Raw genomic sequence first — 14,244 nt, 5'->3', positions numbered from 1 at the left:
AGCACTGGTGTGGGGATAGTCCCGATGCTTTTGCCAGGAGCTGCTGCCACACCAGCTGCACACGCAGAAAGCACCTCTCCTCCCTGTCTTCCTCACATACTCTCAGCCCCCACACTAAGTCCCAACCTCATCCCCTCCCTGCGCTTACTCTTTTGCTGCACACTTTTATCGACAAGCAGATCCCTAAGACTGTATCCCCAAGAGCACATCTGGACCTTCTTTTTGCACCACTGACACTTTTTCCACTCCCGAGCCACACGTGAGCTGCCTGGTTCCCTCAAGCTTCAGGGACACCCGTACCAGGTGGCCCCTGCCCGCCAGCAGCACCATCAGGAGCAGGAAGCCCCCAGCTCACTGCGGGCAGGCTCGGCACTTAGTACAGCCGGGTCCGGCTCCTGGTGCAGGCAGCTCTCCCTGCCTGCAGGCATGGGCCAGGGGCCGGCTTCCAGCTCTGCGTGTGCATGGGCGCTTACCAACTCAAAATCAGGCCCAGGCTGATCCGTTGCATCCCAAGGAAATTCCTACACTCCTGTACATCTGTCCTGGTGTGAGAAGCTTTTGCTCTATTCCATGGGCAACAACCATTTTGCAAGAATAATTATGTCTGGGAATGCAAGGAATGACATCTCTTGTCAGAAAAATTCAAGATAATTGGATAACACATCCGTTGCCTCACCCCACCCCACAGTGTCTCTTTACACTGAAATACACGCCTGGTTAGTATCCCTGGGGTGCAGCACAGATAAAAGCATTTTTAATACTGTCTAAACTAATCGTTCCTAAAATCTCCCAACTTGTTTGAATGAGACTCACTATGAATGATATATCTGTGCTGTTTCAGACTGTAACTATGTATTGAATCAAGGTCGGGGCATTGACTGCTGAATTATGTTATTTATTTTCTGTATAACATAAACTCCAGCCTAGCTAACACTTAGGCCTGTGTTTCAATGCAAGGCATGTGTACTCGGGCTCAGTGCAGCTATTCATGGGCAAAGCCAAACACATATGCCAGTGTCTTTACGCTTTGCAGCCTGTGCGGAGGGATGCAACTTGCTCTTTCAGAAAGGGGATTCTTAAAATTCTCTCTGACCTGTGGTGTGAGACTGGGGGGCTCAGAGAGGGGGGTTGGAAATTCTGTGCTGGCCAGTGGAGAAGTCCATCAGGGCCCAAGTGCCACCCTCAGGTCTTCCTGGTGCATATATAAAGCATACACAAAACAGCCTTGAGGCTTAGGAATGGGGGATATCTGAGGGTCTGAGGCCACCCTCTGATTCCTGCACTCCTGGTATCTGATGCAAGTTGCTGACTTGAAGCCGGCTCCGAAGTGCTCCTGCAGCAGAAGAGTCCACGTCCCTGCTGAAGGGCTCCTTGCTTGGCTGGCAGGATGGCACAATCTGCAGGAGATTTCTTAATGCAATAGAGTCTGTTCTCTCTTTCCATGAGCAGAGCTGCAGTTACCTGCACGTTATAAATCTATGTCGCAAGGAAGATGTAGATTGTATGTGGGTCATAGAAAATATAATTGTGTAATGGCATTAATGCATTCCTGAGCTAAGGTGCTGAAATAAGGTTTAGCTGCAGAAAATAGGGCTGTGGGCTTTAAATAGCCTTACTCAGGCATCACTTGGACAGAGCTGGCGATGCCGTGAACTGTGCCTTCTCCGGGAGAACAGAAAGTCCCTTTGCAGAAGGCACTCTTAAGTACATTTAATGACATTTTTTAAAGCATTTAAAATATCTTTCAGTATGCTGGGGGCTGCTGAAGGAGTCCAGAAAAAAGGGTCGTGAATCCACAGGGGAAATGTGGGAGCCATCCTCCGAGAAGTGGGACGCAGAGCACGGCAGCAAGCACCGGGGTGCCTGTTTGGGCTCGGCTCGGCGGGGTGCAGACGCACCCGTGCGAGGGGGGAGCAGCAGCCTGAGCCGAGCCCCGGCAGCAGGGCGCTTCCACCTGAGCAGGCACCCACAGAGAGGGGCCCACGGGAGTCTGGCATCAGACCGCGGGATCTGCTCCCGCGCCCACTGGAGAAGTCCTGCTCTGCCCCCTTCTGCTGTGCGCTTCCTCGCTCCTCTCAGTGAGAATGAAATCTGGCTGCACGCCTGCCCTGCCCGGTACCTAGCATATGCTGTGATAACCCAGCAGCAAAATGCAACAACAACAAAAATTTTACTTTATTTAGCAGGATAAGGCTGACCCTGGTGCAGGGCATTCCTGGAACATACTGAAAAGCCAGGATTAAGTGCACTGCTTGAACTCTGGTTTTTATGGTGAGCATATCCACAGGGGTCAGATGCCGCCAGGCCAAAGCTTTATCACCAGTCCAGCTCTGCAATGTAGTTCTGTCTGCAGAGGCTTGCCTGCTGTCTCTTTTGTACCTCTTTGTCCTTGTTTTTCTTTGGTCTGTTTTGGTTTTTTGGTTCCAGAAAAGTAGGGATCCCTCTGGCTCCTCTCTCCAGGGACTTGGACTTTGGCAGCAGTGCCAAGTGGGTCGGGGAGTCCTCCTCGGAGCCCAGCTGGAACTGCTGCTGGTCCTGCACAACGGGGTTTGTCCCTTAAATAATAATATCTTTTTTAGTTCTCCAACTTCTTAAATCTCTCTCTTTGGTTTCTTGTGTTTTGAATACATAATTGGATAATTTCCAGGGTGGAGAGCTACTCACTAGTTGTAGATACATGAATCACAACATCTTTCATGCACTTGCCTTGGACCGAGTTCCCATATCCCAGAGGCCAGTTCATGCTTCCAGAGTCTGTTTACTTCCTTTGGTGCCATAACTGTAATTTGAAATTTTACACCATTTTGCATGAACAGATTTCAAAGCACTTCATTGCCACTCCTAGAAACAGAGGAAAATTCCCACCTGCCTTCCCTTTCTCTGTCTTATCTCCTGCAAGTTCATTTTTGTTTCTGTATACATGTGGCAACTTGTCTGGCCAGCCCAAACCCCATTTCCTGTAGAGTAGTGAGAAAAACAACAGAAATGAACTTGCAGGAGAAAAGAGAGAGAAAGGAGGGAAGGCACCTCCTGAGGCAGGAAGAGCTGTCCATGCAAAAACATGGTGTCTCCGTGGTGGCAGTCTCAGGACCCCCAGGATAACCTACGTCCCAGGATATCATGCCCTGACAGCCCAGGTCCCACAGAGAGGCTCCAGCACTGGGGCTTCAAAGGCAGCAGGCCTGAAGACAAGATCTGTTCATGCAAAATGGTGCAAAATAGCCATGACAGTGGCAGCTCTCCAGCCCCCATGGGTTTAGGTTGCTCAGTCACCATCTGGAGATGAAACCTTCCTCACAGGGACAGGCATGGAGCCCTGGGCTGCTGACTCCCAGGGCTGGAGCTGGTGGTGTTCCATAATCAAAGGGTATGCCCAGAACTTCTGGTCCCTCCAGTGCCTCCACTGGAGGCTTTTCCTGCTGGTAAGAGCTTGGGCAGCTTCTTGGCTGTCCTAAGTAGTGTCAAGGATCTCATCACAGGGTTGAGAGGACAATGTCACTCTGGCTGCTCTCCCATCTCATGGCAGGTGGAAAGCTGCTGGGGGCTTCTCTGCAGCTGCTGAAATCCCAGCTGGGGACACAGTGTGGTAAGACAGCCTTTCCCCGGGGAGCCAGGTCCCCACCAGGCCTGGCCACCTAAAGCTTCTCTGTTACATAGGAGCTGATTTCAGGGTGGCCTGGGGTGTGCAATGGGACAATCTCACTTCTGCACTAAGCCAGGTTGGCTGCAGGTAGAACTTCATGGGTGGTGTGGCACTGCCCTGTCCCAGCCCTCAGCTGGCAGGATTTTATCTGCAGCTCCAACTTATTCTAACAAGGGGGTTTTCTTTGCTGGCAGCGCTCAGTGCCGTTGCCTCCTCTCCCTAGGGCCAGCCGAGCCTCGTCTCAGAAATAGACAACCAAGTAACACGAGACAATCCCGGCCGATGTAGCCCATCCATATGTGCCCTGCACGCAGTGCTGCCTTACACCGTGCCCAGCGTGTGCCCAGCGCTGCCTCGTCCCACGCACACCCTGCATGTGCCCTGCGCCCCGGGCAGCCTCACCTGCCCACCCCTGGACATGCTGTGTAGCTCGTGCCACCTCACCCCGTGCGTGCTTTGCATCCACTCCTGCCTCCCCACGTGTGCACGCTGCCCATGCGCCCCATCTGCGCTGCCTTGCCCTCCAACCCCTGCAGCGCTTCACCCTCCGTGTGCTCTGCACGCACCCCGTACGCCTGCCTTGCAGCTGCCTCATCACCCAGAAATGTGGGGGAGGCTTCATTCTTGCATGAAGCGTTCAGAGCGTGCCTGGTGCCCCCCCGCTTTGCCCTGGTTTCCCCCCAGCTCTCCTCCTTCCTGTCCTCCCACCCCTGCTCCAGCTTCCTGCCCTTTGATGTGCCTCCCCTCCTCTGCTCCAGGGTACGAACTGCTTACCAGGTGGAGATGACTTCTCCCCACCCCACAATTAGCTGCAATTATAAGGTTACGCTTTTCCCAAACCCTTGCTCTGGTGTGCGTTGAAGGTGCACAAGGCTCATGAGCAGAGTCCTGCTCCGGGCTAACGGCAGGCGGGACGTGGAGCAGGGTCTGTGTGGGTGAGCAGTCCCAGTGGGTGCTGGAGGAGACAGGAGAGTCCTGGCAGTGCTGGGGATGGGGTGGCCACTGAACACGGCCTGGCCTGGTGGCCCCGAGCAGGGACTCAGCTGCAGGAGCCCGAGCCTGCTCCATTCCAACACAGGAGCAGCAGATAGATACCTGGGTGCTTCCCGCTGTGGTCAGGCAGAGCCCAGAAATGTGCCCCTGGGGAAGGCGCAGCCAGCGCTTGCGTGGAGACAGGTCCCAGCAGCCAGCAGCGAGCTCGGCTGTCAGCTCTCGTCATCTGTGCTTCAAGGCATGCGGTGCCTCAGCACCCGTGGGATGCCCCTTGGAGGAGCAGGGCTCCACGCACTGCCGCCCCTGGGCTTCTGAAGGTGCTGCCTTTGGGTGGAGGTGGGACCCCTGTGTGCCCTACCAAGACAGAGGTTTGCTTCCACTGCTGTTGGTGCTGGCTATGAGGCAGCTGATGGCTACAGCAAAGCCCACCCCACATGTCATCCCCGCTCTCGCTGGGGCTTAAGGAGTGTCAGCTCCTGGTGGCTCCTGGCTCCTCGTCGCCTCCTGGCCACATCCCAGGTGAACGCACGCTCCTGCAGCAGGTTTCGTGGAGCGTGGCTGGGTGAACGCCTCGCTGCTCTGGTGTGACTTTGGCTGCAGGGTGCTGGGAGCCTAAACTGCAGTGCCCAGTCACCTGGGCACATCTCTGGCAGGGCCAGCACTGCAGGGCAGCCCTGGGGTGCTGGGCAGTGCCTGGAGGACAGAGCGAGCACGAGGCCCTCCTGCTGCAGCAGGGCGAAAAGCTTCATCAAAACCTCTCCATTCAAGGGCAAAATGCTGCCACCACAGCTAGGGAGTCCTCGCTCCATCCCATGGGAGAGTGCTCCATGCGCAGATGTGGATACACACACCGACACACCTCCCCATGTCCTCACACACACAGGGCAAATGCTCTGCTGTGGCCAGGGCTGGCCATTCTGCAGTGCTTTCTCCTCTGGTTGCTCTGCAGGATGCAGGCAGCCAAGCTCAGGAGAAAAACTGAGCCTGCTGGTCTGCTGGGGGGGGGGGGGGGTAGATCTCACCTCTGCAGTGCACTACAGCATGGCAGTGCTCGTACCATTCAGGTCAGGGCGTCTGTCCAGGGGTTTCTGATTTCTAACCTGTTTGTATCACAAGAGGTGCAGATGAACATGGGGCTTGCAGAGGGTCTGCAGGACACCTCTGACTTTTTGACATGGGCAGCCAGAGCAACCCCATCAGGGACACGCACATGGTGGCTGCCAAACCACCGAGGGAGCTGTGTGCAGGCAGGGAGAGCCCCTGCAGGCTCCCCTGCCCCATGCCAAGCACTGCCGGCAGGGCGGTGGAGTGGCAGCTCCCCCGGTGCTGCTGGGTCTGCGTTGGACGAGCCACGCTGAGCCTTGATGGCCATCGAGGTCCTGGGAGCACCTCAGCTGTGGCCGTGTTTCAGGGCACACCTCAGCAGCACGGCCCCAGTAAGGGAGAGGACTGAGCTCTTTGTGGCTCTTGGGGTGACCTTTGGGCAGCTAGGGGCTCCAGAGTGTGTGTGTGTGTGCATGTGTGAGTAAAGCACGCGGTGCAGCGTGTAAAAACACACCTAGAGAGAAAGTCTCAACAGAGATTAGATTAAAAGAAAATGTAATTAAACACAGAGAGCATCCTGTCTGTTACTCAACTTTCCTTGCATAACTCTCCTGACTGGCTGCCTTCACAGATGGCTGCTCTGCTGTCAAAGTCATTTGCTGGGCACCTGTTGGAAAAACTGCCAGGTCAGCACAGAACTAATTGCACCAGCATCTTTCCTAGTAGTGAGATTTAAAAGTCTAGAGGAAAAACTGCTGAGAGGTCTTGCATCTCCCCAGGTGAGCCTGCAATACCTCCCGCTACTTAATTCTCCCCATGTACTCCTGTGAGGGACTGTGATGGGGACCACAATGTTGCGGTGGCCCAGAGGGTCTCCAGGGCTCAAGTGGCCCCTGGCAGTGGAAGTTGCATGTCCCCCCTGGGAGCATGGTGATGGCTGCTGCTGGGCCAGAGGGAGCAGGACAGGAGCCGCTGCCGTCCCCAGCCCCTCTCAAAGGCTGCAGCACTTCTCCCCTTCCCCTGCTGTTTGCACCCAGGTCTGAGGCTCTTGTGAGCAGCCAAATGGCAGAGCGCTCCACAGCTGCAGAGCGACACCCAGACACGTAGGGTGCCTTTGTTTGCCTGGGTGAGCAGCCAAGTTGCAGCCCATCTCCAGCTTCGTACCAGCTGCAGATCGAAGGCAGCTGACTGGCCTGCCAAAAAAACAAAACACGTCGAGGACCAGGGAGTGGTTTGTGCTAGTGCTGAATAATGATGATCCCAGCACGCTTATAAAACGACGAGGCGGAGAGCTCACCACAGAGCTGTTTCTTGCAGCCCTGGTCCTCTGCAGAGCATCACTCCGCCTCATCAGCCAAGGTACGTTTCTGAATTAAGAGATTCAAAATGGGACCTGTGTTTGTGTCCGCAGTGGGGCCCATGCCCTGCGGCTGGAGACAGACTGGGCTTTTCTTTTAAACTTGGGGAAAATGCTACTGCTGCTCCTGTGGAGGAGTTTCTGGCCAGGGAAGCAGAGCAGCCCCATGCTGCAGGGTCTGTAGGTGCCAACCTGCCCCAAGCAGACCTCAAAGCACACGGGCAGCATCCTGGCTCCAGGGGCTGCTTGGGGGTGAGCAGCAGAGCTCCCGCCTCTGCTCCGCAGGAAAGCATGTCCTTTCCCACCTCGCAGCATGCTTTTGGGGGTTGGTTCATGTTTTATTTGGTGCTGATTTGAGTCTCGACCAACTTGCCCACCCTGCAGTGCTGTGTACATCCTGGCACACGGAGACCCCCCAGAGGCAGCTGTACTGTCCCTCCACTGCCTTGCAGGGCCAGGCAGCCCTGGCACACGTGGGGATGTCCCTCTCACCATGCCAGCCCTTGCATGTGTACACTGCTCGCTTCCATGTCCCAGGGCCCCGGCTCTGCCCCGCCCCTGGAGCATGTTCCTTGTGCTCCAGCATTTTATAGCAAACATCTCTGCATTTCCCCTTACCTCAGCTTTGGACAGATGATGATGTTCCTGCGTGTCCTTGGGGGTTTATCACCCCTGCATCTTGCTAGGTGTCAGGTGTGGGTCATGGGTAGAGGTGCTCTCACCAGGCATTGCCTTGCTTCCCGCAGAGCTGCTGGGCACAGCTCGAGCACAGCTGAGGCCATTTTGTGCTGGGGGCTTATTTGGCACAGTGGCTTTGTGCTCTTCTCATGATCCTTTTCCCCTTGCTGTGCCCCTGAGGTGCCCTGCTGCAGCCGTCCTGTCCTTCTTGCCGTATTTCACACAAAGTTCTGCTCCAGGGAGGCCCCAGCTCAGCTATTTTCCTCCTCCCCAGGTCCGTTTCCTGCCTGCATCCGGGCACAGCCATGCTGGGCACAGCAGTGCGGCTCTCGGTCCTGCTCGGCTTCCTCGGCTTTGGGAAAGGCCAGATGTTTCACATGGGACCATGCCCAGATCCACCAGTCCAAGAAAACTTCGATATCAACAAGGTGTGAAAAGCTTTCTAAAAATCTCATGGCGGGTAGCGAGTTAGGCTAAGGGGGCATGGGACCGATGGCAAACTGCCTGGGTGCATGGGTGGGGGGGCTGGCAGGTCTGGTCTCGACGCCTTGTGCCGGAGCTGCCGGCGCGGGTCTGCAACCCCGCTAACCCCCTGCAGCCTCCTGCGCCATGGAGGTGGATGCTTGAACGAACCGAGCAGTCAGAACGGTGCCAGCAAACACGCCGTACTGCTCTGCCTCAGCCCTCTTGCGCTAAAAGTGTCTCTCTGGACTTTCTTCTATCAGTATTTGGGGAAATGGTACGAGATAGAGAAGCTGCCATCAAGTTTCGAGAAAGGAAGCTGCATCCAGGCAAATTACTCGTTGAGGGAGAACGGGAAGTTCAAGGTGATCAACAAGGAGATGCTGTAAGTGTTTGTGTTCAGGCCGTGTCCTCGCTGCAGGGGTGGCACTCCTGTCACCTCTCTTGCCATCCTGGGTGGTCATTTTTTTCCAAATTGCCTGTTTCTGGAACTGGGGGTGCTGGGGAAGGCACCATGTGGTTGCAGTAGCTCTCCTGGGGTAATGGGCTTTGCTGTGGTTTCGGCAGAGATGTGGGTCTCTGGTTTCTGCCGGTGCTTCCCTGGGGCTCACCAGGTGTCTGTCTCATTGTCCAAGGTGAGTAGTGAGAAAATAGATCAAATGCACATGGTGACTCCACTGTGAAATAGCCTGGGTTTCTCCCCTGACCGGTTTGTGATCCCCAGTGACGGCTGAGAAGCCAGATGCCCCAGGTCCCGTCCAGGGAGGGTCACAGGCCTGGTTATGGGACGGCAGCCACCAGCTTGTGCCCCTGTGTGCTGAGAGGTGCCTGTGCTTTGTGGTCCCCTCTGCTTCGGAGTAAAGGGACGCAGTGCAAAGGGTCAGGGAAGGTAAAGCACGTGGGTAATTTTTACTTAAGCAAATATTTGTCAGCCTTTTTCTGGAGCATTCACCTTGCACTGATAGTAACTGCTGTGTAAGGGGATCAGCAACCATTGCCAGTTTAAATCAGTGAGCAAAGTGAATGCACTGATTGTTCCCTTTATTGTACTTGATACTTGGCAATTATGCCAAGCCCTCCTGGCTTTTCGCATGGACAGATGCAGATATTAATTCATCTGTTTCCATCACCAGCCCCGGCTGTTGTGGGGTGCTGCTGTGAGTGGCTGAATGAATAAGAGGGATCGAGCGGCGAATGCAGCGCTGTCCCCTGCGCTCCCTGGCATGGCATGGGGACTTTGTTCTGGCTCACAATAACAACAACGTAGCAACACATCCCTCGTGTCCGGCAGAGAGCAGCGTCCATGCTGCTTGCTGACCGTGCAGCACTGTCTGCAGCTCCGCTGCTAGGGCAGCGCCTGGCAAACAGCTGGCCATTTATTTGCGCCTCCATTAATCTGCAGAGATTAATCTGACGGTGTCACCATTTCAGCAGCTCAGGACCCTGAAATGTCAGGAATGTTTTGGGTCAGGTGTACACTGTGCATGGCTCCAGCATCAGCCCCTTGACCTCTCTTTGCTGCTGGCAGCATTAGCTTCTGCCTCCTTGGGTGTTCCTGTTTCACAGGGAAGCGTGAAACTTTCCTGCCCCACAGGCAGCGTCCAGGTCTTGAGGCATCTGGGGAAAAATGCAATTATAAGACGGGCAGCCCGAGTCGTAGGGCTTGCTGCCAGCACGGCAGTGCTCTGAACCAGCAGCGAAACAAACCCTGGCTCACCAAGCAGCAACAGGTAATTTGTGTATGGAGGAATGTGCCGTGACCTGGAAAAAATGCAGGTGATTAAACAGAAGTGAACACAGGCCTTCCACAACTAGCAGAAGTTGAGCTACTCCCTGGCACATCCAAGATCAGTGCTGGGATCCTCCTGCCCCGTGCAGAGGGGTCTTGCTCTCCCTATTCTCTGTCACTGTCCCCCTGGCACCGAAGTACACCCTGCTGGCAGGGGCACTTGGAGAGAGGCACCCTGGGGCGCTGGGGTGGTTTAACCTGGGAGAGCACTTGCCCTGCTGCGCCTGGCCCAGGACCTGGTGTGCCCTGGGTGCTGCTGAAACCGTCCCCAGGGGCGAGCTGTCCGTCCGGGGATGCTGTGGTTAGCTGGTACATGTTACAGCCACCTCTTGGCAGGTGAATGTGTCAGGAAGGATGATTTATTGGAAGGAAAAAAAAAAAAAAAGATTTCAAATTCACCTGATTTTATTTCTTGCCTTCTCTTTCTCCCCTTAGTTCCAATGGCAAAGTCAATCAAGTCGAAGGAGAAATGATGCACATGGATGTAAAGGAGCCGGCCAAGCTGGGCGTCCGCTTTAACTGGTGTAAGTGTGTGGCTGGGAGGCTCGCAGCCTCCACCGGCTCCCTGGTGCCCGCTGGCCTCAGCAGCGCAGGAGGGCAGCGCCTGCATGAAGCAGGCACCCCTGCCATGTCATCAGGGGTGCAAAACTAGCAAAGCGAGAGGCAAAGCTGCCCCGGTGACTTCAGCGCAGCATGACGGGGCAATGGCAAAACATTAGGACAGACGTTGTGACCAGCAGGCAGTGGTTTGGTGATATTTATACATCATTTACAGCAACAGCCCCCGCAGTGGTGGAGCATTCTTCACCAACTGATCTCAAAGCGAGAAAGATCAGCAGCATTTCCATCCCTCCAGGTCATTTCACAGATGGGGACAGGGAGCGGGGGAGGTGGGAGAGGCAGCCCCACAGCCGCTGCAAGGGCCAGGAGTAGGCTTGTTTTTCTGAACACAGCAGTAGAGCTACTAGCCCACCCTGCCTCTGCTTACAAGCACCTTTTAATAACCTTTAATAATGTGTTTTTATTTGCATTTTCTTCCCTTGTCAATGTAACACACGACTGGGGCCTGCCGAGGTGCAGTGCATTTTACTTAAGTTGCAGAGCACTTTCCTCGGTCCGCAGCAACACTTGGAAAGTGAGCAGAAGTCTCCTCTTGGCTCTCTTTTTATTCTGCTCCCTCACACCTTTTCCTTGGCTGTTTCACAGCACTCACACAGAGGAGTTATTTGGAGAAATGGGTGGAGCAGAGGTACTTGCAAAGGACACTTATTGTTCATGAGCACAGCCAGACTTAATTATGCGCTGCTAAGGCATCACCCGCGGCCATTTTGCCCGCAGAGTGTGCAATGCCCGTCATCCTCACTGGACACGAGCCCCAGAGAACAGCACCCAGCATTCCTGAATGCATCAGAAATAAATCCCAGGGCACTTATGCCTGCCCGCTGGACTCACCTCTGCTTTCTGCCTGACAGTTTGAAGCTGGAGTGGCTGTCCCTCATCAGAGCAGATGCTCTGGGCATAGCAGCCTGATGGAGAACAGAATTTGACTCACGTGGCTGGTGCTGGTGGGATGGGCTGAGCCATACCGATTCCCACCGCCCGGGCTCCTGCTGGCTGTGTGGGGCAGTGGGTGGTGGGGAGGGAGGTGGTGGTTCGGGCTCCTCAGATCACCGATGTCAGCTCCCAGCCCTAGGGCTCCTTCCTGCCAGCAAGCACCCTCACGTGGGTGTGAGCTGGGCTGGTTGTCGGTGGCCCATCCGAGCTGTTCAGGTCATAGTCTTAACTTTCCAGCAAGACCTCTGTGGCTTTCTCGAGTCCCTCTGGGCAGAACAAGACCTGATAGGCTTTTATAAATTACAGCTCCCTGTACTGACCACAGTTATGTGGCTCAGGAGCAGCAAAAGTGGGAGCAGCACCAGGAGCTGTGGCTCTAGTGCTGCAGAGCAGTCCAGAGTTGGTTACCCCAGCATTCACTGTGCCCTTCTGTCTCCTAGTCATGCCTTCAGCCCCTTACTGGGTCATCTCCACCGACTATGAAAACTATTCACTGGTTTACTCCTGCACCAACATCCTCTGGCTCTTCCACGTTGACTACGCCTGGATTATGTCAAGATCTCCCGAGATGCACCCAGAAACCGTGGAGCACCTGAAGAGCGTTCTCCAGTCCTACAAGATTGACACTGAGAAAATGATGCCCACGGATCAACTTAACTGCCCTCCCGAGATGTAACTCCCGGCACACAGTGACACAGCGCCAGGCCAGCGATGAACTTTGTTGCTTTCTTTATTATCCATTAGAATTTCTCTATGTAATAGAGACATGTAATAATCCTTTCGCTAACGGTAGTTTGCCAGCCCTGAGTTACTCCTTGCTGTTGTTCCCTCTATCGCTCTCCCCGCTTTTTTGTCTCGCCCTGACTTTCGCAGTGTAACTGACTGATTCAAAGCTAATGGGTGAAGAAGAGAAACCGTGAAGTGCAGATGCCCACGGACCAATGTAACTGCCCTCCCGAGACGTAACTTGCGGCACGCAGTGACACAGCGCCAGGCCAGATCTGCTGTTGCTGTGAGTCCTCCAGTATGTGGATGGGAAAGGGTATGAGAAGTCATGTGCAAGTATTAGTCCTGGGGAAAAACCTTTCATCACACAGCTCCAGGTTTGTTTCCCATTTTAGTCTTGATGCTTCTGGGCCTGCTAGGAGTCTACGGTGTCTGAGCTACATTGCGTGCACTGCCTTCCCAACGGCAATGCCCAGACACTGTGGGTCGGTCCTACAGCCTGGGAACTGAGACTGGTGGTCTTGAATGTTTTCTGGTGCAGAATGTTGCTGCCAAGTCAGAGGACCTCCTCACTAGAAATCAGATCTGGCCCTTTGTATTTAAAGTCTAAAAATGTCCAGAAATTCAGCATCCCTCCACCCCCAGTGTCTGTATGTGTCCTGTCTTGCCTCTAGTGAGGCTAGTCCTGCACTCCCAAGGGGTCAGCTCTGAGAGCACCTGTAAGCAGACAGAAGGAGACAGGGCTGCTCCCTTGTCCTCTCCTCTGGAGGCTTTTCCGCGAACACCGAGAGACGGCAGGCTCTGCCTGACATCCTGCTCACCGCTTTTGTACATGCCGAGTGCCTGCTGGCATTGCATCTGCCCAGGCAGGTGTTCACCAGGCACCGCGACAACTCTGCTTGAATAGCATTGATGCAACTCATTAAAAATGAAATCAAAGTATCTGTTTGAGAGCTTTTGTACCTTCCCAGCTGTATGACCCTTTCGAGCAGGCCAGGGGCTCGGCGTGTGGGGTCTGCCTCTCCTCTGAGGCTAGGGCACCGCCAGAGTGGGAATGCAGTGCAACCTAAACAACCACATCTGAAGTTAAATGGTTTGCTCCAGGAGCCTGAAGGTCTTTCCAGCTCCCTGGGGTCCGATGTGCAGGCTTCCCCCATCGCCTGAGCCATGCCAGCAAACCCACGTCATGGCTTTGGCTGGCAGCGACCCCCATCTCCTGCTGCTTTCATTGACATGAAGAAATAATGACGTGGGCGTAGCATGCTATAAATCTGCAGGAAGTGTTCTACACCTGCTGTGGTGGGACCTCGATTGGGGTGTGTGTGCTGCAAAGCGCTTTCTTGCCCCGGGAGGGCTGCAGGAGCTGGGCAGGGAGCCAGCATTTCACTGATCTTGACCAGTTGGAGGAGGCTGAGATGGGAGGGATGCCTTGCAGGGATCAGAAACAACCGCCACGTTTAAGCCATCAGCCCTTTAAACTTCTAAATCCTAACGCCACAGTTCCTGTGACACAGAATCACGCACCCCACCCGCATATCCTCAGGCTGTAAGGATGGCGGAGGACATGCCAGGATGCTGACAGCTGCGCGCTGGGTCCCAGGTGTGTCAGGTTTTGGGGGCAGATCGTTTCATCGCTGCTCCATCAGATTCCTATTCTCCCCCTCAGGCGGACGGCGCTGCTGTAGCCCGCACCCCCTCGCAGCCGTGCTGCCAGCCCACGGCGGGGTGGCTGTGCAGGCACCGAGCCCCCGGGGCTGGGAACCTGCAAGGCCCACCGGAGGGGCGGCGCCGGGATCCGGCCGGGAGCCGCAGGTCCTGCCGCGGAACGGGAGCGTTGTACTCGGTGGCGGAAAGCCGCCGCGCCCGAGCCCTCCAGGCGGACACCTCGCCGCCTCTTCGCCAGCGTCACGGAGACCCGTGACAAGCCCGGTCCGTTCCGGCGAGCACGCCGTGGCGGGGCCACGCGCGGCGGCCGCCGCACGTCCCGGCCGGGGCCGC

The 14,244-nt window shown here is 55.3% G+C and overlaps 1 protein-coding gene across 1 annotated transcript; it reads left to right on the top strand.

Annotated features, from left to right (window-relative positions):
- Positions 1 to 6,896: 6,896 nt before the first annotated feature.
- On the top strand, positions 6,897 to 13,188 carry APOD (apolipoprotein D). Its single transcript, XM_030027898.2, has 5 exons — positions 6,897 to 7,039; positions 7,990 to 8,143; positions 8,441 to 8,562; positions 10,402 to 10,490; positions 11,961 to 13,188. Exons 2-5 carry the CDS (start codon positions 8,021 to 8,023, stop codon positions 12,194 to 12,196), a joined length of 570 nt encoding a protein of 189 aa, XP_029883758.1. The 5' UTR covers positions 6,897 to 7,039; positions 7,990 to 8,020; the 3' UTR covers positions 12,197 to 13,188.
- Positions 13,189 to 14,244: the final 1,056 nt, after the last annotated feature.

The sequence above is a fragment of the Aquila chrysaetos genome, chromosome 10, assembly GCF_900496995.4.
Source record: "Aquila chrysaetos chrysaetos chromosome 10, bAquChr1.4, whole genome shotgun sequence".
NCBI classification, from domain to species: domain Eukaryota; kingdom Metazoa; phylum Chordata; class Aves; order Accipitriformes; family Accipitridae; genus Aquila; species Aquila chrysaetos.
This window is presented reverse-complemented; position numbering and strand designations above follow the sequence as displayed.

Bases quoted from the DNA above. Each gene is read 5' to 3' on its own strand.
- APOD (XM_030027898.2), top strand. From the start codon at position 8,021: ATGCTGGGCACAGCAGTGCGGCTCTCGGTCCTGCTCGGCTTCCTCGGC. The intron at 8,563-10,401 runs GTAAGTGTTTGT...TTCTCCCCTTAG, and splicing joins GTGATCAACAAGGAGATGCT to TTCCAATGGCAAAGTCAATC. The intron at 10,491-11,960 runs GTAAGTGTGTGG...TCTGTCTCCTAG, and splicing joins GGGCGTCCGCTTTAACTGGT to TCATGCCTTCAGCCCCTTAC.